The sequence below is a fragment of the Bemisia tabaci genome, chromosome 2, assembly GCF_918797505.1.
Source record: "Bemisia tabaci chromosome 2, PGI_BMITA_v3".
In the NCBI taxonomy this organism is placed as follows: domain Eukaryota; kingdom Metazoa; phylum Arthropoda; class Insecta; order Hemiptera; family Aleyrodidae; genus Bemisia; species Bemisia tabaci.
The window spans coordinates 50,581,722-50,607,858 of NC_092794.1; the positions used below are offsets into that span (position 1 = coordinate 50,581,722).

The window sequence follows — 26,137 nt, forward strand, 5'->3', positions numbered from 1 at the left end:
CTTGTGAAAAATCGCTTTTCCCGAAATACGTGGTTGCGGACTCACACCATCCATCTGTTTTTGTCAGCCACCAAGCTGATATGTGATACAGTTAAGGAGCGTTTATGAATTACTTAATGTATAATTTAGGAATTTTCCTTTAAGATTTCAAAAATTATTGGGAATTGTTGAATATACAGCTGGATAAAATTTTAAGTATTTTTAATGAAAGTGTGACATGTAACGTTAAAGAAATAAAGATGATACATTTTAGATTTTGTGTGTTTTTTACCGATAAAGAGGGTTACATAATGTTAGCAGTGACATCGCTCCCCCTTGAAACGCAGTGTAAGAAAGGCGCATGCCCCTAGAGCATTGAATAATTTATGAAAGCTCCCTTAGGAACTTGGTTATTAATTTTAAAAGTCGAAAATTACAGGTACCTTGCTTTTACACATTACATTTTCCAATTGCAGTTCATTCTAATTTCAGAGTTTCATGATCACACTAAAAATTTGATGGGAAGGTGAATTCAAATCTTTTTTTGGATGTTGTTTGTTTAGGTTTTCAAAAAGAAGAATAACAGCAGAGGTGCATTTCAAAAGCATTTATTATACCTCCCAGTGTAAACTAACATTATACAAAATACTAAACTACAAACCAATCGGTCTTCTCTCCAATGAGCGAATTCCAAATTTTATATGGTACTCATAATTAATGAGTAAATCAGCTACCCCTAGAAGAGCACTTCTTTATTGCATTGAGCTTGCCTGACAAGAAGATACAGTCCTAAATCGGGTGAGTGGCCGAGCGACGAATGCTTAAAAGCCGTTTGTCTGAGGCCTGGGCCGGGCATTCCAGCGAAGAGCAATTGGGTACATACCATGCACTTTTTTTTTTTTTTTAGCGTGGGGTTATATCAGTTGGCCCCTACGTCGTCATGTTTCTTTTGAATTCACCAATAATAAAACGGATTTTTTTTATGGCGGCTTGGACGTCCTCATCCGTCAAGTTGCAGTACAGGACAATTCTTGCCATAGAGTTGTTCATCGACATCAAGCGCACAACGTACCCTTCACCAATTTCTTCAAGTTCCTCATCGGTGACCTTGAACAAAAGGAGAAAAATATTTGTGAATTAAGTGCCCTCTCAACTTTTCAAAAATTCAAGAATTAAAAGTAACTGAAAAAGCGCAATTAAGGCTACAAGTAACATTTAAAGGGGCATTTTATTATATATTTGAGCTTGTTTGAGTTGAGGATTGCAGCTTTTGGAACTATTCCTTAAAAATTAGATGCATTGTACATAAAAGACAGACATTTTCCTGATTTGATTATTTTTTGGACACTTCAGGTGCATTCAGTCATGTCTTTTGGTGCACTTCTGATTTTAAAACGATACGAAAAGCACAATAAAACAATTATGAATAAAGAAGGGAATGTTTACTTACGGTGGTAAGTCTGGCCCGGAATTCTGGAGCAGTCAGATATTGTTCATCGAAGTTGATGATTAGGATGTTTGAGTGAACATTTTCAAGATCAACATTGATGAAATGGCAGTTCAAGTCATTGATGCCTAAAACAATGGACAGAGGGGTTAATGGTGCAAGAGAACTATTTCTCACTAAATGAGAGAGTAGTAGAGTAGTTCCTTTCATCAGTGGTTTAGGAGAGTCAATTTCCTGATTTTTTTATTTTGTTGATGCTGTAGGTGCTTTTAGTGGTGTCCTCTTGTTTCATAAATTATTAAGAGAGGAGGCATGCAGCAATGCAGCATCCTAAATTACTTGTCTCTGAATAAAAGAGGGTAAAGGGAACAAAGTAGTCAGAGACTGGTGCAGCTTTTGATGCTATTTGCAAACCTCTTCGACTTTTCCTACTAACAGGACGTAATTACCAATTGGCTGATACATGCATAATAGACACACAATTACGCCAATATACTTGTAATCAATCTCTGTAAATCATTACTTGTTATAAAAATGAGAAACTACCCATGCTTCAGTGTTATTTAGATGTATTTCTGCTAAACGGAACTATGTGCATTATGACGTGAGCCCTGTTATGCATATCGACGGTGTAAGTCGGCAATCACAGAACTCATTTGGGGTGTCTGAAAATCTCCGCCTCTATGTTATTTTTTTGAAGGAGAACAAATTGACATCATTCCTTGAAGTTTTTGCAGAATTTTCTTTGCTTAGAGAAGAAAAATCGCGGCAGTTTTAAAGAATTGCCATTGAGTAGTTTTCTGTTTAAAAAATAAAGTACGATAGGAAGTCTGCGACGACGGAAACTGAGTTATGTGATTGCCAACTTACACCATCAATATATTCTTATGGGTCTCAGGGCTCATGTCTAAATGCATATAGGTAGTTCTGTTTGGCAGAAATACGTCCATTTAATAAGTTATTATTACTGTTTAGATATAAAACAAAATAAACTAAATAAAACATAATTGTGAAACCAGAAGATAAAAGAGTCTGCAACACTTGAACATTTTCAGAGAAAAGAGTAAGACTAAGGAGTATGCTTCACCCCTTCCTACCCATTCTTCTTCAGTAGATAAATGATAAGTTAATATTCTTGTGGACTTACACTTAGCAATAGCAAGGGTTCTGCGATGATCATCAGCTAGTCTGTCAACCATGTAATCAAGGGCATAAATTCCTGCTGCTGCAACTATTCCAGCCTGCCTCATTCCACCACCAAGACTTTTGCGTAAACGCGTTGCTCTGGAACAGAATTCAAGTTAAATTATCAATTTTAGTTTATACTTGATAAGGCTAATGAAGGAATTTACTGATAAAATTGAATTTTGAAAAAAAATGGAGATTTAAAAGATAATCCTCACAGAGTTGAGATTCAAAGAATAATCAGCATGTGTAAAAAGTATGTAAGTTGAAACAAGGCTGCAGTATTGAAAGATGATAATGCAGGCTGTTTTAACGCCTAGTGGCCGCATCAGAAACTACAGGCAAATGTTAAAAAATTTACCACCAACGGGAGCTAGATGGTTGTAGATCAGAGGCTCTTTCTGGGGTGTTACAATCAACTTGTCATAACCATGTAATTAATTCACCAGATAAAATTTTCATTTTTAAAAATTTAGCCTTATTTCCATTTAGTATTCTTTCTATTAAATGCGCTGTTTCAGGCTACTGTATCGCCCTTTCTTTACACTGTAAAGTATGTATTAGTATGTATTATCTGAGAAATTTTCCTAATGTTGGGAAAAAAGTAAGAAAAATCTTAAGCTAAGTCCAAAAACTGAAGGGGAAGTCAAAAAGAAACTGATTTTTTCCCTACAACTGTTAGGGTCTAGAATGGTTTGGAATGGACCTTTAGTATGGGTTGCTTTTTAAATAAATGAGATGAATCTAAATGTATAGCCTAATCTTTGGCAGACAGTACAATCATCTAGAGACAACAGAGGCAATGTAGACAACATGCATTTCACTAAACTTTAACTCACTTCCTAACTCACTTTTAACTCACTTTTCTATCTGATTTACTAATCTGAAACAACGCGAAATACATACTTTTTAATGAAGTCTGCTGATCCACAGAGTACTGAGCCAATAGGCGCACCAAGACCTTTGCTAAGGCAGAAAGTGACAGAATCAAAATCAGCGACGATGCGACTAACAGGAACGCCCAGGGCAACTGCTGCATTGAAAACTCTTGCCCCATCCATATGAAGTCTGAAATTGAGTTTTTTTGACAAGGCTCCAAGCTGAGTAGAGAAGAAAAGCAATGACAACTTGAACTTTGATTTGACAGGAAAATTATTCATAATGATGAGAAATGCAGGTTCTTCCAGGTTACTTTGCGTCTTACAAACGTTTCTTGCAAAATATAATGTGAGTTGCTGAGCGTTGTGGCGCCAAAAAATTGGGAAACTAACCTTTTGAAAACTCCTTTCCACCTCCTTTTTTTGTTTGGTAAAGAGACAAGGCAATTTTTATCGCATATAGCTGCAGCAAAATTGAATTCAAACATAGCGAATTGCTTCAAATGAAAAACTCATGAGCTCACTGCAAAATTAGCCGCGAGATCTAGTATGATAAGAGTAATATTTTGCTGGCTCAAAAAGTAATGAATACAAAGCATAACCATGTAAGAACTATTCGAGTCATCTAGGATGTGATGGTCTAAAACAAGGGTTCTACATCGAAGAGATCTCAGGGTAGGTAATATTGTTGAAACTTTCGAGTCATCCGAAGGGCTCTTGTTACTTCAGCAGGCAATGAACTAAAGTTTTTTTATTAAGTTGTCAATTATGAATTTTTGCACTCATTTCACTGAGTCTTTAAGACCTCAGATCTCTTGCAAAAATACTTTGTTTTAGAAAAGCAGTGTATTTTTTTTAAAAGAATGATTAAAAGTTACAGAAACCTTGATTAAATGCTAGATTAAGTATGGACTGGTGCTGAAGTATGAATTTGGATCGATTGCATCTTGATTAGATTCAAAACTACACATTGTTGATACCCCTTTCCTGGGATAGGAAACATCAGATTTGAGATAGATTTGTTTCTTTCCCTCTTTGATTTGATTGCAATTAATCAGTTATCTAATTTAATACCTACAATTAGACATTTTTACAAGAAGTGAATCACGATATTGATTATTATGGACTACATTAATTTACCTCATCCAGCCATTTCAAAGGCAGTACTTTTCCACCGCAAAAATTGTGCGTATTTTCAACACAAACGAGAGTAGTTATAGATTTATGAATGTCGACTCCACAATTGAATTCCGCTTGCAGTTCATCGAGACTAAAAGTTCCATCAGGTCGGTTCTTCAAAGTTCGTACACTTACTCCACCAATCTGCGTAACAAAAGACAAAGTGAAGGACACTCAATTTACCTTATATTGAAGAGCGAGATAAGCACATCCTCATCTCAGGTGGATTGCTTGCAGCGGTAGATTTCATCTTTGTGACGGTTGAATTTCGATTTATTATTGAAATTTCTCGAGAGCTTTTGCGTTTTTCCAACAAAAATGCTTATTCTTCTACCAATATGTCTTTGCTCTTCATCTAGACGAAGCAGTTCGTTTTATGGCAGATTGATGAATTATTTGTTTGTGGGTGGTGAGATGTATTGAGGAAATTTTTAAACAAAAAGCAACAATTTAATTCACTCCTTTTTTATATCTTGTTCAGTTTTTTAGATGATGAAGCTAATATTTTATTGCCAAAATGTTGAATTGCCATGTAAAACGGAGAAGAAAAACATGATTTCATATATTTTGTTTATCTGTCACACCATGGGACGAACATAACTTTGGTCTGATTATTTGTCACATAATGTCAATTGGGCCGACTGAAAATTTTCTGAACCTATGAAAAGGTTGAAGAAGTGTAAAATTTATATTTCTAATATTTTTACTGACTGACGTAAGTGAGGCATAACTAGATGGCATGAAATCGAGGACGCATTGAAAACAGTTTTGTGTGGTCCGATCAGTTTAATTCATTGGTTTCTCTGTACATGGATGAAAAAGAAATCAGAAGCTGAATATTAATTACAAATAACAAGCATTTTTAAACTTACAAAACTTCAGAGATTTAACATCAAATACCTGAGCACATCCTCCTTGTTCCCACAGTACAATGTGACTCTTGTCTCCTACAATAGCCTCAGAACTCCGCTGTTCACAATGAACCAAAACTGAAAAATTAAATCAAACTTCACATTAAACTGTCTAAACAGACGGATGTAAAAAGAGGCAGCTTCAAATAATATGACTGAAGATTAACTTAGTAAAAGGAGACCTATTACCGTGCAGGCTATTACTTTGTTGGTGATAGCCTATATATATTGTCTATCTAAAGAGTGCAAAATACACTCATTATTAAAATATGAGGCATATTGATTTACAACGTTGCGGAGTTCCTGCCATACTTTATTTTTTGACATGAAAAACTACTCAATGACAATTCTTAAAAACTGCTGTGATTTTTCCTCTCTCAACAAAGAAAATTCTGTAAAAACTTAAGGAATAATGATAATTTGTGCTCCTTAAAAAAATAAAATAAGAGTGGAGATCTTAGGTACTGCAAACGAGATATGCAGGTTGAGAGTTTCATCATCGATGCAAGATGTATTGAAAATATGTATAAAATAAGGAAAGATGAGCTGAAAAAAAATCCCTACTGTTTTAACCTGATTGGTCTGAGGCTGAAATTATTAACTACCTATCATGGGGATAATTTTTGTTTTTCTCATTGACAGTACCTAGATGGTTCACATATCTAAACAAATTAACTATAAATGAAAGACTAAATATCTTTACAAGTGAAGAACCTATCTTGAAAGTTTGAAAGGAAATAAAAACTTACCAGCAACCAAATTTCCCATAGTTCCACTCGGCACAAACAATGCAGCTTCCTTCCCTGTGATGAGAGCTGCTTTTCTTTCGAGCTCTGAGCAAAAAACAGAGAAAAATAACATGAAATCAATCAGAAAAACAGTCTGGACATTTGCTCTGTGGAGAGAAAAAAGGAGGAAAAAGATAATTCGAAGACTAGAGATGAAAGGCTTGGAAGATTCTACAATGATCAAACAATTTAAATGATACGTCTACAAACATAGCATGCAGGTAAATGCAGTTTTTTTCTGGCCTTTGGTAACTACTGATAGGTATGGTTCACTGAGAAGACATTAAAAGAACAGAATTGGAACCACAACCAGAATTGTATAGAAAGGGGTGAAATTTTTTTCAAGCTGAGTTGGTACCATCTTAAATTACAAAGCTACTTTGATCCAATTTTTTAGGCAAGGCCTATCTGACACCCTATAACCGCAGATCTGAGACCGTACTCTCTCTCTATAATGACCCCTGTTGTAACAAAAATGTCGCTATAAGAAAGGAATTGTCCGGTCCCTTATACTTTCTCTGTTTATTGAGTGCCGCTCATTATAATGAAGATCTCTCTACAAGAAGAAATTGTTCAGTCCTTTGTGGATTCGTTATAAAGAGAGAGAGAGAGAGAGAGTGAGTGCTGTAATTGTATTCCATTGTTTATGAGGCAAAGAAAAATTGGTTTAGTAGCAATAGGGACACAAGTTGGGGTTAGTCAAGGCTTATTATGCAAATTCAGAAAATCTTAATATTTGAGAGAAATACTCACATCAAGTGAGCCTCAATCTCCATCAAAAAGAATTCGGTTTCGACCAAGTCTAGACATTCTCGGTTATCTGCTCCCACTCTCAAAAAAACCAAAGAGCCATATTGAGAATGGGTTATTCAGTCCCGGCTACAAAACGCCGTTCTGCGCCATCCGGTAACCGTTTGAATTCAAACAAATCTGGCATGCCTTGTTGAGGCAATGCTACAGAAAACGGAGAGTTTCACAGCACCAGTCACTTTTTGACTCAAATTGAAGTTAGCAAAGTACGTGCACACTGCAAAAGCAAGAGTTCTACATTTGAGAAAATACTGCTCACATTAAAGTGACTGTGATAATGACTTTAAATTAAAGTTCACTTCCAATTAGTGACAAACCCTAAACTCTAATTTTTCCAATGGTTCCTTTGTAACAGCTTCATAAAAAAGTTCACAACATAGTTTCAGATATGCTTCGCCCCTCCCCCCCACTCCCCTTCATCCAAACATGGCAGATCTTTTGGTTGATCAGAGCATGTTCCTGTGTGAACTCTTTATTAAAACTGTTCATTATTTTTTTCAAATTTGTTGAAATCATGCTATTCAAATTTTCACCACTTTTTTTCTTTTCCTTTTTTTTAAAAAAAAAAAACTGATTTGAATTTAAGAAAATATTTCAGAATTAAAATAAGCCCCTTTACAAATAAGAAGAAATTTGTCAATGGTGAAACGCAAAATTGCAAATCTATTGGTTTGTTTCTTGTTTTTTTTTTTTTTTCGAAAGGAAAGTTTTGTGTGCATTCATTAAAGGTGTAACATCAATTAATTTCCTTCAATTGTCTGTTCGTGGATGATTTCTAATTTGACAATCCGTTTCCTAACTCATTCACTTGGACAGGATTTTTAGTCCAAACTTTTTGAATTTAGTTTCTACCACCCCAAATTAAGTTCTTAACTTATTCATTATAAATTATTTTGCGTACCATTGACAGTTGGATCCTCTTTGTAGACATCGTCACCCACTTCAGCGTTGAACATAGCAATGCGCATTTGCTCCTCTGGTTTGGACAGAGTATCACTGCGTAGATCTATGACCTGCGCCTGCAATGTATCAAAATAACTTGTTAAACATCATGATCCAAAGCAAACAAGGTTGATAAAAATAAGATCTCAAAAAAAAAAAAAAAAAAAAAAAAAGTTACCAACATGGTCGTTTTGAGCACGGATGCTCTTTAAAAAAAAGAGTTGACACGCATTTTCGTAATAAAAAATTAAAATGAAGGTGTGCTAATTAGCAGAAAATGTGAGCTCTGGTAAGTGGCGAGTGGCGTGGAGTGAATGATCGATTATCGATATTTCCCCATTTAAAGGTATGGTAAAGAATTGATTATTGAGGTATTCGTTGCGAACACCCTGACTATCGATTCTTTTCCTGGGTGTAAATGGCAGATCAATCGATATATCGCAAAGCACGCCACGCCACTGGCTCTGATATATTGCAAAGAGGAGTTATTTTAATTCACTTGCGGAATTTTCTCTCCTCCAAATTAAAAAGGATGCAGCGAATTTATTCATAGACATAATTAAGAAATCAGGGCGGGAGCAGAGATGCAAAATTTCAAGAAACTTAATAAAATTAAAATCAATAAATTTTTTTGAAATTTCTGCAATGGACTCAAGGTGAAACGCATAGAGAGAGTAAAAATCTTAATTTTTAAATTTTGAAGGAAAAAAAATTATGAGATAAATTTTGAAGTTTCTTGTCAAATTCTCGGACAATTATTGCGGGTTGCATACACAGCATCTGAAAAATCGTTGGAATTTCACTTTTAAGCAAAATAAAAATTCATGACATGGGTATCTCCTCGTGAAATATCATGTTTCGTCTATGAGCAAGAGTGGGGAGTAGGTCAAAAATCAATCACCTGGTCGATGAGCACAGACATAACTGATGATGATAGACTAGTCAATGAAAAGAATTAATATACTACGGGACTCAAAAATAATTTTCAAAAAACGAAATTGCTTAGGAATAGATTTGGATGGATGAATGTAACTCGAAAAACACAAAACTCGAATCGGACGTAAGGCTTGGAGGTTTGGTGTACACTAGACACAATCTCGGACGTATAGTTATGCAACTGGGGCATACAACTAGATGGCCTTCGGGGAGGACACATGGGAATGTCCACACAAGTTCAGAGATGGCATGAGTTCTCTTAGCAAAGGCATCTGCTTTTGCAAAGAGGGAAACCCCTTTTTCGTGCATCAACTCTACCGTGATACTGAAGATGACTGCAGTAAGTCCAAGAATCAGCTCTTGAGGAAATGGACACTTCGCACTGGGAAAAAAAGTCGCTTGGATCTGGAGTCCAGACTCTTAAAAACATTGACAAGAAAAAAAACTTGATTCAATCGGACTTTTTGCTTGAATCAAAAGGAAATCTACCTAAATCAAGAGGCTCGGCTCTTCCATTCAAGGGAAAATCGGATTGACTTAAGAGTACTTTTTCTTGTGAAAGTTATTAAGAGTCTGGACCCTAGATCCAAGCGACTCTTTTTCAAGTGTCCTCTTTGAGTGGAACAATGCGGAAAAATTGGATAAAGCCTCCGTTTTTCGTAAAATCTTACTGTATAACTGGACAAAGATTCTCACGTTTAAAATTACTTAACTTCTCAAAAAATAAAAGTAAAGAAAAAGACTTACGTTGTCGTAGTACAGATTATCATCGACGTACATCATCTTGGGAGAGGTGTTGGAGACCAATCGAGATTGAGAGAGATTAGGACAGAAAATCTCCGAAGAGCCGAAAGCTTTGTGTAGACAAAATTTGAGTCCTGGAATGAAAGAAAATGAAGCAGTTGAGAGACGAGTTCGATCAAAAAAGTCGAATGTGCCTGAAAATCTGCAATGCTGCGAACCGAAATACTGGATTAATCGTAGGTTTACTATTGGGATGTCTGAGCTCATTTCTATAGATATGTCTATGCCTATAACTATATTTAATTTACAGGACTGCGTCTATAGCTATATCAATTCTGTAGGGCTACGTCTGTGGCTGTGTCCATACTGTACGGCTATGGCTGTCTATAGCTATGTCCATCATATGCCGGATATGTCTATGGCCACCTCATCTTGGCCTTAGAGGTATTTATTTCAATGCGCAATGTTGGATTGGTCAGTGCATGGCACTTGTCACTGCCACTTGTCAGTTTAAGCGTATGACTCGGCTCGGAGACTTAAACGCAGAGTAAAGAAAGTAAACCTTGGAATTTCGCCCTTATAAATACGGTATTCTAGTTTTACGTAACATTTCGCGAGGACGGGGTGAAAGGGGTGCGTAAAGGCAGAGTTACTGTTCATCACGAGAGGTAAAAGGAGCTCTACCACGCCACACGAACCATTCAAGAGCATTGTGTAGAGCTTTTTTGCGGGAGAGACAAAGATTTCTGTTTCGACACATCCAAATGGAAAATAAATATAATTCTGGGTGTTTTATATCCAACAACAAATACTTCAATAGAAAGGATGGAGCTTCGGAGCTCCAGATGCGCTTAAAGGAGGAAGGAGGGTTAAAAATCGGGTAAAGGCCTCGAACTCACTTTAATTCATTGGCCGGTGTCTGTTTACACTTTCAACTTCCGAGTGAAAACGTTTCAGAGAGGGTATCATACAGAACCTCTTTAAATATTCAGGTGGTTATGGGTTTCAATTTCTCCCGATAAATAAATCGAATTAATCCACGAATCAACACAGCTTGATTCACTTGACTGGAGTGTGGAACCGCATTACGAGGCGGAAAAGAATCCGAGATGGAATCTGCGGTCATCTTCGTCGCGTGCAATAAGCTCCTTCAATTTGGATCGAAGCAACCATCATTACAATGCGAAAAAGATTCTGGGGTGGACTATGCTGTCATGAAAATTTTGCCAAAAACCAAATAAAGGGATTATCGGACCGGAACGAACGCCGCACAAGGAAAATTAAGTATACAAAATAATACCGGGAACTCGAAGATATAAGAAAAAATATACATCATAGTGCTTCTCTTGTTTAGTGATCCAAAAGCGGCTAGTAACGCTCAGAGCTACTCCGAAATATTTTTCTCCGAATATGACTTGGTTCTTTTCTGTTTGACCCTCTATGGCAAGGCATTACTCATTTGTAACAACTAACAAAGCATTTTTTCAGTTTTCTAAAACTTGAATTATTTCTTTGTGGCAGGATGTTGCAAATTTTTATCCGTGTTTTCTTTTTTGAAGAGACGATTGCCTACCAAAAATTCGAGGTAAATTTGAGACTCAATGTTTTTGCAAAAACTATATCGTTGATGTGTGTATCCCGAAATCCAAAATCCAAAATTAATTCATGTCATAGAGAATTAATTTTCAAAAAGGAAAAGAAAAAAATCTACAAAAATGAAAAAAGAACCTAAAAACGACGAAAACTTATTGGATTGGTTCTTGAAGTGAGTAGGAGCGCCTAGTAGAAAATCAGCCGTCTCGTGAAGGCCTTGATCTCGTGAGCGTTTAACGAAACTGATAGGAAGTTAATTAGATAAAAAAGTTAGTAGCGCAGCCCGCAGCGTTTTTTCAAATCCGCTTCACCGATAGCCAGGTAAGCCGAAAGATCACCCCCCGCGGAGATCTCGAACTTGAGGCATGAACACTGTGGAGTGTTGACGCAGATCAGGGCGGCGCACAGTGGGTCGAGTCAATGAGAGAGGTCGGACAAAATTTGATAACTTTAAACGCTTATAACTTCGTTTGTACAAAACTTTGGGGCTCTAAAGTGGTTTCATTGGTTTTCTTGTAGAATTTTCTTAAAGAGGCACTATTTGAAATTTAAAATGTGCCGAAGTAGGCATCAAAATTTGCAGTTTTAGTAAAAATTTGTACGTCCAGGTCTATGATGGACTCGATCCACTGTGCGGCGCGCGGAGGTTATCGGGGCTTAACTTCTTCACACCACGCTTTTCGTAATTGGGGAGCGAGGGAAGATAATGACGTGAAGTAACAGGGGTTTATCGCTCCAAACTTCTGATAGGCGTTGATGGAACATGACTTTAAGAAATGGTGAGGGAGTCGAGAGATAAAAAACGGGATAATTGTCCCCCCCCCCCCGCTTCAACCCCCACTCTTAAGGCCCGAACTCCTCCGGTTGCGATCGAAACTGATTCGGTAGAGCATGTCTTGTAATAGTTGCCTGATTCTTTGGTTAATTTTAACACTGATTGTGAGCTTTATTTTCTTCTTTCTTTAGCCTAGAGGTGAAAATTGTTCTAGGCCTCCGCAATTTTCCAAAATGCCTCCACAATTTTCTGCAACACGCTGGGTTTTCGTAAACGGGTCGACGCAACGGATCAAAATTTTGTTGAATTTTTTGTTAATTTTAGAATGTGTGCCAAAGTCGCATCATTCCACATAAGTTCAAAATCTGAAAAATCTTCGTTAAAAAAAAAAAAATCTTAGCCTTCACAATTTTTAGGGCAACTCCGCACAATGTGGTCGCGAGTGCGCGGTTGAGAAGAATTTACACTATTACAATTACACCAATTTGGTCAGCGGACCGATTACTGAAATTGATAGACAAAGCGATAGAAAAATAAGACAAAAGGGATATGGAGGGATCCCATTGGTGGAAGTGGGTGGATGCGAATTAAGAAAAAATATTTTGAACGTGAGAATAGTGGTTAATTTTTGTCCTTGCAATAAAATTAAATCTTAAAGAGGTATAAAATTTCGAACCTCTTTTTCTCGCTTCAAACATAATGTGAATTGACGAGTCTCTCTAAAACTTGACCCAGATACCATTCATGAAAATAATAAATCAGAAAAAAATAACAACAGAAAATGTTCATACGTAATGCCCATTTCGACGATGTAACAGCGTTTGGAGTGACGTTCGCGATGACGTGTTTTGTGTGAGGATACAAAAATATTTCTGAGGAATCATCGTAATCCGACGAATTTTAAACACGTTCCTTCCTTGGTCCACGGTGCACAAACACATGAATTTGACGGCCTAAGTTGGAAACCACATATCGACGGTGAAACTACCAAACCACGTATCTCGGTTTGCGACGTCGCAGACTTCCTGTCATACTTCATTTTTTAAATGAAAAACTACTTAACGTCCAGTCTTGAAAATTTCTGTGATTTTTCCTCTTCGTGCGGAGAAAATTCTGTGAAAATTTCAAGGAATGATATTGATTTGGTCTACTTCAAAAAAATAAAATGCGAGCGTAGATTTTTAAACACCGCAAACGAGATACGTGGTTTGGTAGTTTCACCGTCGATATCTCCATTGCGATGTTTCAAAATGCCCGCACTTACACTATGCTCGCCATGCGTCAGATTTTAGGAACCGAATTTATGGTATTTAATTTCAGGAAATGAGAGATGAACTGAAAGCGAATGTCTAAAATTCTTATTCAGCCGTCCCATTGATTTCACGGAAAGAGCGATGAGAGATAGCCTAAAAGGAAATGTCACTTGCAACGCTGAGTAAACAACTTTATCATCCGAATAGTGATGCGTAACCTGTTGCATTCTTATAGTTTGGCATTGCGAGAGAGGGGAAGGGGGGCTTCCATAAACATAGCAAAATCAAGTTACGTGAACAAAACAAAAGGACAAAAGTGGCTACATTTCGTGATGAAACGACCAGGCTCGATTCTGTTACCTCCGGAGAAGTTTTGTGGAGTTTAAACCGAAGGTAAAGTATTTTAGTTTCAACATGTCCGACCAGATTTATTGTTAGAGTCGAAAATGTCATTTAAACTACGGAAGTTTACGTTATAAGTCATAAAATCCCCCAAAATTCATGAAATATAGTGTTTTGTTAAGAGCAGAGACTGACAATCTAAGCAGTGACATCGGGCGAGGAAAGCTTTTTCAGCGCTTTGAAAGGAACCGTTAGACATTTGAGTGATCTGAACGTAATTAAAAATCGGCAATTTTGAGACAAATGCATCCACTCAAAGTGAAAAATTCTGGAAAATATCATGAAATAACCGAAGATCTTACTGGTGATGTTTACCCACATAACTCACTTAAATAATCACACACAATCTTAATCACAATCACATCACATCATCTCATCATAATCACTCATAATCTTCACTTTAAAAATTAGAAAAAATCTCAGTACTGTAATCTAAGGGACAATAATCTATTCGCCTTGAAGCATTTAGCGAAATGGCTGATTTGAATGTTACCTAGCGACAGTGGGGAGGCGTGAATGATCGATTATCGATATTTATCCAATTGAAGCTATGGTAAAGAATCGATTAGTGTAAGGCGTTCGTTGCGAACACCCTTTTTATCGATCCTTTCCCATAGATTCAAATGGCAGATCAATCAATATATCACGAAGCACGTCACGCAACTGCCTTGCAACAGACAGATTTATTGTTAGCTTGCGAACTTACGTCCTATTGTTTGATCATTTCGTCACCCTCCTGACATAAAGACGTGACTATCCTTCGCGATGAACCCTGCCGCCCATATAATTAAATACTTTCCCGGGCTCATCTCAAAGTGTAGTTCTACTCTTCTGTCAGCCGAACGACGATTTAATCAGTGGCGTCGCGCGCTTTGCAATATATCGATGGATCTGCCATCTTTTAAACTTATGGATGAGGATCGATGAACAGGGTGTTCGGAACGAATACCTTCATAATCGATTCCTTACTATAGCATCAAAATGGGAAAAATTGATCATCTATCATTCGGACTTACATACTGTTCAGAGCATCAAGCGATGTGCGCCTTACTTTCTACGATTAGGCAAAAATAGTTCCTGTGCGTCAAAGTAGTGCCATTCTTCCAAGCTGGCAGGCAACTCACTACGGGGATCATAGGTCGAAAACCCCTCGGCTATCAGTAATGGCTATAAACTAATTTAGTTACTAAGTACGTCATTCGTTACAGTCGATGGTTTTGCCCTGTTTTCGTACCGATGGTTTGCCACGCTTTTTAAGATCAGCACAATTCAACGACGCTAAATCGAATGGCGTGGCCACGCACTGAATCAGTGCTCCATTGTTGTCAGATTGTGCTTAAAATTCAGCACAAATTTCATTGAACTCAACGTAAAATGTCCATGTTTTTGCACGCAATCTAGCAACTTTGCTGAGCTCCCGACATCTAATATTGATACATTGATTGATAATGAAATCTTCTGAGATCATATTCCGAAAATATTTCGAGAATTATATTCCGATACAGAAAATTAGTAATTAACAGCTGTACTTTTTGCACCGATTCGCCGCTGTCTGGAAAAGATACTAGCGGCGAGAAAAAGTGAAAGATAAGGTGGTCGAATAATATAATTATAATCCGATCTCACGTGAGACCACGGAACAGCCAGAACCATGCGACAAAATTGGGGTCAGCAACGGCATACCTGATCGATAATCTTCCCTGCCGTGTAAGATCACAGACAGTTATTTACCTTCGCTTCTTTAGGAAAATTTAATTTTGTCATTTAGAGAAAAAAGTTATGAAAAATAATTACGAAAATTTAAATAACAGCATGGAAAAACAAGGAGAGACATGGAATTGGTCCAAATAACCCAGGGTAGCTAGAGGGTCTGCTTCTCCCATGAGCGGGAAGTTCTCCCTCGAAAAACGTATTATTTTTTAAAGCACATAAAAGTAATTCTTAAATATTTCTCTTTTTTATACTTTAAATTGTTTTTTAAAATGGGTTTCTGGAGAAACATTTTTAAATACTTTTATTTCAAATTTTTGAACCCGAACATAAAAAAAAACATTTTTATAAAATTTCAGAAAGGTGTACCAAAACTAAGAATGCCAAAATTGTTCCCTAAAATGACTGAAAATATGGTTTAATTATTCCCCAAAAATTCGTTCCTTAAAAATTAAAATTAAACATTTTAAAAACAAACTTGGTTTTCGGTGTAATACTAGGGTATCAACGGTGACTAAAATAGGATCCCTACTGAAGACAATCGTAAGAAACGGGTGCACGCATAAGTTTTACAGTCGATTACTTTCTGAATCGTTCTGCGAAGGCAAAATGGGCTGTTCTGCGTAGAATCTAGCAAGTTGTAGTGCATACTGGCAGCGCAACTCAAATTGAGCTTACGTACTTAGCTGTAGCCCTCAAGGCCCAATCTGGAGCCTTTTGAAAACTCATCGTCGCCTTGCCCTGCGTTGTTCGAATCCTAACGACATTGTTTATTGACCAAACGCGAAACTATGTGTTGACCCATCTACGCCGCGATCTTAGACGTAGTTCACCTCACCTAACGAGGCGTTTCCTCAATCATCCAGACTGTTTCCAGGATGACCCATTGACCCTCGATATTGTTTAAGGATGAACGAATCAACCGGGAAGGAAACGTTTCGAGGCTCTTTTGAATCCCCGATCTACGCGGCAAACCGTTCTGCAGGGTGATTTTTGAAATTCATAGACTAAGATAAAATGGAGCCAGCCTATTGGCACACACTATTGGCTACACTATTTGGCCTACTGGTGCACACTGAAGCAAAAAGTTCGGTCATAAGACGATTTTTTCCAAGGGAGGTACGGATCAAAATGTTCACAATAGGTACTGCGTAACGTAATTAACTTATGCAATTTCCTTACGTCAAAGGCAAATAAGATGGTTGAAATTGAAAGCTGATAAGAACAGGAAAAGGGAAGGAAGCTACAAAATAAAACCGATTACACAAAACATCGAAACCAAACAGGAGTTTTCCATGCAGTTTTTCTTAGATCGTATGCTGATCAGCCTTTTTCTTATTGTTTGTTCCGTTTTCACCGATATGGGGTGTTCCAAAAATCGAACAACCTCCTATGTCTAGAAATCAAAAGGAATAATAATGTCCCCCTCTACCTCCGGTTTTATATTGATCAGTCATGGGAAAAATTATTTCTTGTTGTATGATCCTGGGAAAAATGTGTGTCAGATCTTGGTGGAAAAATTCGCTTTTCAATGGATTCTAGCGATTGGACATGAATTTTGAGGCACCCTGTACAAGAGAAGTAACTGGCGGTATCAGGCGGCGCGGCGGCGGATGATAGCGCTCTTTTTAAATCGCGGGGTGAGGGCAGACCTATTGGCGACCCGACTACTTTGTTTGCGTATGAGTATATTAGTAAACGAATGCCCGTGCCCGAAAGTAAATACAAATGGAGCATCGGTAAGCCACGGTTTCACAGGCAGCGCGCGATGTGAAATCGGCCGCGCGAATTGAACCTCGCGACCAGTAGGTACAGTGGCGATGGAATTTTTGGACACTGAAAAAAAGTTAAGTGCTGTAAAGGCATACCGACTGTTCCGGGCTCAAAGGCCGAAAGTTCCGGGTGCTGAAACCGTAGCTTCTACTGCTTTGGGTGCTACGCACGGAACTATCGGCCTCTGAGGCCGGAACGTGAACGGTATGTCTATATAGTCCGTAACTGGGGCTTTCACGGCCGGCCGCCGGAGTTTTCTTTTCAGTGGAGGGTTGTGGAAAAGTTTTTCTGCGTAAAATTTCGAGAAAAACCAAAAAATGTATTGAAAATTTTAAAATATCATTCCTGAGGATATGAGTCGCTATAATTAAAATCCGACCTATCAAAAGCCGATGTCAACTCGACGTACATAGCAAGGCGATGCCTGAGGCTTAGTTCAGCCAATCAGCTAACGTCGTTTTCTCTGCCGGGCTACTTCATCAGAGCCCGCCAAAAATATCGTTTCAAACGAGTTCCATTTTTGGCATTTCAAAACGGAATTTTTTGGACATTTGGGGTTGGAAAAATTTGAAAAATTCCTAGAAGCTTAGTTCTCTCCGTAATTCCAGACGATGAATTTAAAGAAACGAGTGACACTGGCCGCATTTCGTCGCCCCTCTGGCGTAAGGACGTACCTCAATTTCCACGTGAGCTCTATTTCACATATGAATCCATGCTATCTGGGGCTCATGCGCGAATCGAAAAACGCCCTTGCGTCAGAGGAGCGAAGCGACGGTTTGTGTGAAAACATTACAGCAGTTAGAAACCACAATTTTGAGCCAACAGCCGCTGAAAAAAACGCCAAATTAAAATTCCACGTTCCTACCGCTTTTCTCGGACGTTGGCGGATCCAGCACATTGGCAATATCGCTTTTTCTCAATTTAAACCCATGGAAACGTATCGATTCTTAGCGGGGCCTGATGCTCCGACAAGAATCGATTCTTTAACACAGGTTTAAATGGAGGAAATCCGGTGTCGCCAAATTGCTGGATCCGTTTCTGCGCTCGGACAATTTTCCGTCGAGCGCTACCTGTGGAACCGGAGCTTTGAAAAATCACGCGATGAGATCATTTCCGAAGGCGTGATCCGTCCGTTGGTCGCAATTAGCGGGTTATCAAAAAGGCGGCTATCGTTTGCGCAACGTCATTTTCTAAGTTTTTAACCGCCTCCCTCCCCTTCCCCCCATCTATCGCTCACGTAACACACCACCGGGGGGTCGTGCTTTTTGACATACCTCCTGTTTTCTTCTTTCACTTTCAATCTAAATTTCCATGTGTATAAAAAATGATAGGTGTTTGAGACCGATCATAAGTTACATCACTCTGAAACGGGCCCTTTAAGTATTACGTAAAGATTTTTTGGCCTACTTCTTGACCCCCATTCCCTTGCCTTGTAAGAAATTCATAAGATAGCAATACATTCCCTTATGAATTACACGAGACTGGCCTGACAATCCTTAGCCCTAAACTAACGAAGACAGCCTGAAAAATAAGTTGAGAAAATTATATTTATTGGAAAAGATTATGTTTTTTAAGTGAGAGCTTACGTAACACTGGGCTTGACTCCCCTCCCCCTCGTAAGACCCCGAAAGGTAAGCTCGAACCCCTTCTCCCTTAAGTAGCTTACGTAATTTTACTGTCCTAAATATAATTTTTGAAACCCGTCCTATCCCTCCACCCGTCAAACGGGGCTGAGTCTGAACCTCTCTCAAAAAAATTCAGTTATGCTATCGCCCTCCTCCCCAATTCAGGAAATGCTCGGAAAATCCTATACTCATTTTCCTTACCTGGGAATAAAATAAAATTAAATGAAAGCTACTGAAGCATACATATGCATTCAACGGAAATAATGATTATACAGGATGATCCAGAGTTAAACGGCCAGACTGCAGGAGCGTGTTCTATGGGTCAAAGTGAGACTTTTTTGCTGTACAAAGTTTTTTCAAAAAGTGCCCCCAGTCGGAGCTGCGGACCCCCCTCCCCAAAAAACATTTTGGAAAGTAAATCATTTTTCCTGAATTTTGGCAACGGTTGTGAACCAAATCTCATGAAAATGTGTACTCCCTTGTACTTTTATGCCCTGAATTCATAAATGATCTAAAAAGAATCGAAATCTCAGTTTAAAGAGGGGGTTTGGGGGTATTTTGGCTCCTGCGGTCTAGCCATTTATCCCTGGATCACCCTGTAGAGAAGCATTGAGGGCTAATCTACCATATTGATTTAATTCGTATTTGGTGTCCGGTCACGTCATCAACGAGTGCCTCAATGACGTCATCGGCCGAAAACAGCCGGAGGTGCCCTTATGAATTCTGGCGACACGGGTAGGTGGTTCGGTTCGGGAGGAGAGGGAAGGTTCTAGCGCCCGGGGAGTAAAAGAGAGGAAGGGAGAAGAAAAAGCGGGTAGAGAAGAAAATTAACATTTCCTAAAAATGAGTGTCAAATTTTTGGCTTCCTGGTGTTTGTTGTTGTCGGTATGTTTGATTTTGCAAGAACCTTAATCTAATTTTTTTAAGAACAAATGCTTGAAAAGCATTACTGCGAGACGGCCGCCCAAACCGTCGCTCCACTAACGTAAGGGCGTATTTCTATTTCCACAAGAGCCCCACAAAGTATGGATTCATACGTAAAACAGGGCTCATGTGGAAACTGAGATAAGCCCTCACGTTAGAGGGGTGCCCAAACTATGCCCACGTGCTCTTCGTTCCAAAAGTCGCCTGACGCAAAAGAGGTCGCTCGGAGTAAAACCATTACGCTCACTTCTTGCTCACATAAACAATGCAAGTTGGCAAGAATCCCATACGAAACCTCTTAACTGCAATGATCATTTGAATTGCTGAAACAACGTTGGGATCGAAAAGACTCAAAAAATGCATTCGGAGCTAGTTACTCACATTGCCCCGAAATATTGGAACCAAAGGCCCGACTCAACTTTCAAGATATTTATCGAGGAAATTGACGCTAGCAACTTACAAACGAAAAGTAAATAATGATGACGGAACCCGTATTGAAGTTACACCAACAATAAATGGATGGATTTCTCCGAAATCAACCTAACTACATCAGAAGTTTCCTAATTTTGTCTCATGTTTTATTTTTTAAATAAGAAATTCATGGCCGGATTCACCTATCTAGAGATTCATAAGAAATGAACGTAAAAATTATGAAAGAACAAACATAAATGTGGATCAATGATTTTAACTTCCGCCGCCGCGCCGCGCAGATCGCACCGTATTGGACGCAACGCGTGAAGTATTCACGCAGTCTTGTAGGCGCTGTGCGTTTCACGCTGACCGCACTGTGTTTGGCGCAATACGTGAAGTATTCATGCATTCTTGTAGGCGCTATCCATTTCACGCTAACCGCAATGACCGCACTGTGTTTGATGCAATGCGTGAAGTATTCGTGCAGTCTTGTAGGCGCTAAATATGTGTTACATACCGATCGCCGCGTCGAGGGCTTCTCCTTTTCATCTCAAGTCCTCGTTATCATTTCTCTCTAAGTCGCACCGTATTAGGCCAAATTGCGTGTTTGGTCTCTCTCTTAACTCGACTTATTGAAGGTGCTGTCTCTTGTATCACTAAGAGACGACAAAATTAGAAATTACTATACTCTCAGGAAATGAGAGATTTTGTCGCCTTTTCTCGTTTGTAATTTTGTCGCCTTTTTCCGTTTGTATTTTTGATTTCATAAATCCGATTTTTTTATACCTACGCTTTCAGAAATTGCAAATTTTTGCCGCCCCTTAGATTTGCCGCCATGGGCCGCGACCCATGTGGCCACCCCCTTAATCCGGCCCTGAAGAAATTAAGCAAACTAAAACTTGAATGTGTGAGAATATTCTCCATAATCTAGGTAAATTCACAGAAATGCCAAAGGCGTTAGATAGTTTGATTTCCTGGAGAAAAAGGAACATGAGAGAAAATTACCTAAGTAACAGGAAATGCAGTTAGGCTGATTTCGTTTAAATCGGTCTAAATGTAGTGAAACGTGCAAGTATCCTGGTTTAGCACAATCCGTAGTGCCACTTTTGACCGAAATCGGTAACACTTCACTTACGTTGCGTCAATGAGTTACAAAACCTTCCCAGAACTTCCCCAAAAATAAAGTCCCTCCTTCAAAGATCCATAAATGATTTATTTTGTTCAATAAATCATCGTTCCAATGAGCGGTAAGAGCCCTAAAATACGAACAAAATGAACTGTGGTATGAAAGAAGTAGTTTCTTAACGTCTCCTAGCATTCATTGAGTTCGAACTGCGCCTGAAAAATTGAGGCCCCCTTAATTTCCGTTTTGTCCTCCCTCCGTTTTTGAAAAAAAGCTATATTTCTCAAATTGTGTCTACTGATTAATCTACGGAAGCCTTTCTCATCCCAGATTTACAGACTCCTGAACAATTTGGAGTAAAATATGCAGATGGAAGCCACATCGTCTGCAACCCGGTTTCTGTCGAACGGAAAAATAATTCAATCGAGGCGGGCTCGGGGAGACGGTGCAATGCTTGAAGTATTCCTCCAGTTATGCAGGCGCTTTCCACAATCGTTTTTTGCGGAGAGCTCAAAGTTTCGGAAAGTTTCTTCCGAAAAATAAGGTCCCTTATCACAGATCCGGTCACAATTATGAAGTAATAAAACTTTCTCGCATATCAACGATAGTGAAACGGAGCTTGGTCTCTTTTCCGCTGACTTCGAGATTTTAACGCAAAGTAGAAAAATTGGAGGGGGCGAAACGCGCGATACAACTATTTCGACTTCCAGGTAGGTAATATTGCATAACCACAAATTGAAGGAGATCATTATGTTAATGTTCTGTATCGTTCCAGCTATTCGGTTCGTCGGACTCAGCGTTCGGCTCGTAGTACGAACTCACGAGGTTAAATGAAGTGATGAAAGAAATTCGATTACAAGAACCGAATGTTTGTAAAGAAAAGCAATTTCTAAATCATTATTTTCGAAATTTTCGACTTCACATTTAAGGACTGAGAGGACAAGGCGCATAAATGCAGTTCTTCTATTTCGAGAAATACGTGTTTGAAGTTTTGAAATTACATGGATCCCTATGGCGGAGAGAAATTTTGAACTAACTTGTAGGTGCTTAAAAATTGGAATTTGAGAGCGAATTTTTCACAGAATATGCATTACGACTAGTTTTACTTGAAATCATTAATATATTAATTTTTTCAAAAACTGCACTTGTGCGCCTTCGATGACAAAGTTACACTTATTTTAATTGAAAAAAGCTCATTTCAACTAAAAAAAACTTTTATACGTTAGAGGCATAAAAAAGTCCGTAAATCAAATTGAATTCTTAAGAATTTTTAAACAAAATTATTTTCGACAATTTAGCTTCAATGTATTACGTATGAGACATAACCTACGTTGATATTGAAATAATAATTTACACCCGGATTTTGTTTGGGGAGGAAATGCTCCTCTAGAGGTAGCTCTACGTTCTATCTGAACAAGATTTTGAAAAAATCATAATCGTGGATAAACATCGATGATGAGATGGAATAGTAAAGAGTGAAATGAATTTTGAGGGATTACTCACAGGACAACGAACCCACGGGACTGAACTCGATGGATTTTGAAGCAAAGCCAAGTCTCATTGAACACGAGCGGACCAAACACAGGTTAACGAATTTACGAGAGACGAATAACAACTGAATTTCAGCGCCTCAACAGCGGCGGACGCGCGCATTCGAAGTCGACGCTTCTCCCGTCGCCACGCCCCCCGAGAGGGGGGGGGAGGGGCTTTTGATACCGTTCAGATGAGTGATAGTAAAAACAGCGAGGAAAATTGGGATACACAATTTTGTGTTTTAAGTTGCTCTTGGGTGTAGAGAACACTCAAAAAAAAGTACCAATGAATTAGAATTGTGCTTAAGACGAGTTGACAGGGGGGGGGGGTCCTTCGACACAACTCGATTGGCGAAATTAAAATCATGAAAATGGAGAATAAAAATTAGAAAGAGGAAAAACTGGAAAACTAGGAAAAAAGGAAAAAACAAAGAGAAGAAAATAGAATCAAAAGAAGAGAGGAAAAAAAGAAAAGAGAAATGAAAAAAACAAAAAAGAATAAAAGGAAATAAGAGTATAGTCAGGGTGTCGGACTGGCAAAAAATCAGTACTTTCACGATACTTTTTCAGATGTTCCCCCACCCCCCCCCAAAAAAAAACAACCAGTACTAACTTTCAAGGGAAAAAATCTAAAAAAATTCAAAAATTCGAAATACGCGCGAATCGTGACAAAAATGACGTCGCTATGAAAGTTGAAACTCTCACAGCCGGAAAAATCGTGCGGCAGAAGAAATGTAGGAAGTTAGCACTCACATTCTATCAGCCTGAACTCTATGCTAAGACAGAATGCCGTATGAGCTTTTGACGTTTTTTTTTTGGGTGTGTGTGTTTGTCGCACCAGGTGGTTTTAAAATTTTCAAGGAAACAACCAGATCCGTAGAAACATTTTGCCTAACAACAAAACTGCACAAAAAAAATTTTGAAGAGCTTATAGTGAAACTAGAGTTCTAAGAAGCTACTTAATGCTTTATCAAGAAAAAAGCTTACCCTGCAATCTTAGCAGCTTGTTCATTGCCTCTTGGATAGTGGTTCTATTCACAAAGAAAAAGCTGTCCTTTGGTTATCATCCTCTGCAGAAATTTACAAAAGTGGAGTGAGAAATTCAATCATGATAAGATAAAAAATATCAAGCAATTGAATAACTGCCAAATGAATCCTCGTAATTTTTTGCATTAATTTTGTAATTTTAAACCAAGAAATCATAGGATGACTTGTACATTGCGACTCACGTGAACATCATGTGCAAGCAGACTTTCAGGTTTTCTTGAATTAATTGGGCGCATTTATGCTAAAAGACACCATGTGCAAGGGGTTTGCATGTAATAGGTAGTTCCTTCCAGCATAAATAAACCTAATTGTGCATCTTCTGCTGGTTCTTAATGTGATTTGTCACAGTTTCTGGGTGGTTGAACTGGTTTGCGATATATCTCATTAGCTCATCCTGTTGATTTTCGGTAACATTCACTCTATTTACGGCCAATTGTAAGCCTACAGAAATTAGGCCTGAAGAAATCATAAACAATGAGCAGAGTGAAAAATCTGTACTCAGGGCTGGATTTACAAATTGGCCGCCCGGGGCGACGGGCAGAAACGCCGCCCGATTTTGATAGAGATGCTATAAATTTTTTTTTGGCCGCCCTTGAAAAAGAATTTTTATAAAAAAAAAAAACCCCTCTCGAATTTTGCCGCCCCTTAAAATTTGCCGCGGGGGACACTAGCCCTGTTGCCCTCCCGTAAATCCGGCCCTGTCTGTACCTAATTAAGGGGCTTAGAGGACAAAGCGCATTTAAATGCAGTTTTCGAAAAAATTGAGATATTAGTGATTTCCAATAAAACTAGTCTTAATGCATAATTTGTGAGGAATTCACTCCCAAATTCCAATTTTTAAGCATTTAAAAGTCAGTTTGAACTTTTTTCCCGCCATGGAGATCCATGTAATTTCAAAACTTCAAATAGGTACGTATTTTCTGAAATAGCAAAAACTGCACTTCAGCGCCTTGTCCTTCAAGCCCCTCGATTGGCCCCGCAACATCACACAGACGCGGAAAAATATGTGTATGCGTATTAGCGGATGCCAAAACATTAGTGTTATCCTCTGAATAGCATTAAAATTTAAATGCGATAAAAAGTGCAAATCCAAATATGCTGCTTCAGTAAATGTCCTGTGAATTCAGTACTGACAAGGATAATGAATATGAAATGCTCACCTGAGGCCTTCAGTGGAGAGTATTAAATATATCCAGGTAGGAGAGATAAATCAGTGGCTTTCGTTATACTCGCGTTTGAGATAGATTCAATTCGGTTGAGAGGATAGTTTAAACACTTAGGGAAGGAACGATGTTGAAAGTAAACAGTTAATTTAGGAGCCGTGCAAAATGGTATCGGATGAATTGAGATTTTCAGAGCATCAAAGCCCATGACAGAACGATAGATAAGATAAGAATAGAAAGACAGAAGATTGAAGTAACTGAAAATTGATAATTAGAAGTAAGACGTTGAACTTGCGGTCTGCATTTATTATGCAAGGTTAGTATTTTGTAAACAAACTTTTGAACAGGTGGGTGCAAGTTTGCTGCAAGCAAAACCCTTAATGATAAAATTTCCGGCTTGTTTGAGTTATCTTTTCACTTTTAAACGATCTCCGGGACGTGGAAGTACTAAGATGTAAAACATTTTCAAAAATCTTATGCTTTAAATAATGTAATTTTATCAAAATACAAAAAAACGCTGGAGCACCAACAGTGAGTTTTTGTTTTTACTCTGCGTTTAAGCACAAACTGAAAATGACCAATTTACAACATTCTATTGGTTGTTCTCTTCCAACGTGAATTAGCCAATGAAATGGATGAAACTGCGATGCGAAGAGCGCCAAAGTTTAAATTGGCGCTTCCATTCAAATTAGATAGTTTTTAAGAGATTTTTAGTCAGTTTACGATTCTGAATAAAATGGCACGGTTAATCTACTAGTTTTTTGTCCAAAATATACGCAGGGGAAAACAGTTCCTTTTTATCTCCAATGTAAGTGTTACAACCTTTGAAAGATGGGGGGGTTTGTTGATAAAGCCAGAATTAATTTTTGTAAATGGCTTTGACCATGAATATTGTGTAGCTGTGAGTGTGCCTGTAGCAACGCTGCTTTGATTTTTCCCTTTCATCGGACAGCAATTGCCATTTTATCTATCTAATACCAATGAACATGCCGTGCACATCCTTCTCA

General features: G+C 38.3%; 1 protein-coding gene across 2 annotated transcripts; it reads right to left on the bottom strand.

The window, feature by feature from the left end:
* Positions 1 to 571: 571 nt before the first annotated feature.
* LOC109037639 (uncharacterized) lies at positions 572 to 25,350 on the bottom strand. Of its 2 annotated transcripts, XM_072297504.1 has the most exons (11): positions 25,128 to 25,350; positions 23,908 to 23,990; positions 9,803 to 9,933; positions 8,079 to 8,196; positions 6,329 to 6,412; positions 5,569 to 5,657; positions 4,630 to 4,812; positions 3,518 to 3,711; positions 2,574 to 2,710; positions 1,430 to 1,554; positions 572 to 1,086 (listed from the first exon to the last, which is right to left on the bottom strand). In XM_072297504.1, exons 2-11 carry the CDS (start codon positions 23,930 to 23,932, stop codon positions 910 to 912), a joined length of 1,263 nt encoding a protein of 420 aa, XP_072153605.1. In that variant the 5' UTR covers positions 23,933 to 23,990; positions 25,128 to 25,350; the 3' UTR covers positions 572 to 909. The 2 variants fall into 2 exon arrangements, with proteins under 2 accessions (XP_072153605.1, XP_072153606.1); XM_072297505.1 differs by lacking the exons at positions 23,908 to 23,990; positions 25,128 to 25,350 and adding an exon at positions 22,892 to 23,046.
* Positions 25,351 to 26,137: the final 787 nt, after the last annotated feature.

What these genes read in the sequence shown, in the direction of transcription:
- LOC109037639 (XM_072297504.1), bottom strand. Translation starts at nt 23,932, where the DNA reads ATGAACAAGCTGCTAAGATTGCAGG. An exon ending in ATAATCTGTACTACGACAAC is followed by an intron (nt 8,197 to 9,802) that starts GTAAGTCTTTTT and finishes GATACATTGCAG; the next exon opens with GCGCAGGTCATAGATCTACG. An exon ending in AACCCTTGCTATTGCTAAGT is followed by an intron (nt 1,555 to 2,573) that starts GTAAGTCCACAA and finishes CCATTGTTTTAG; the next exon opens with GCATCAATGACTTGAACTGC.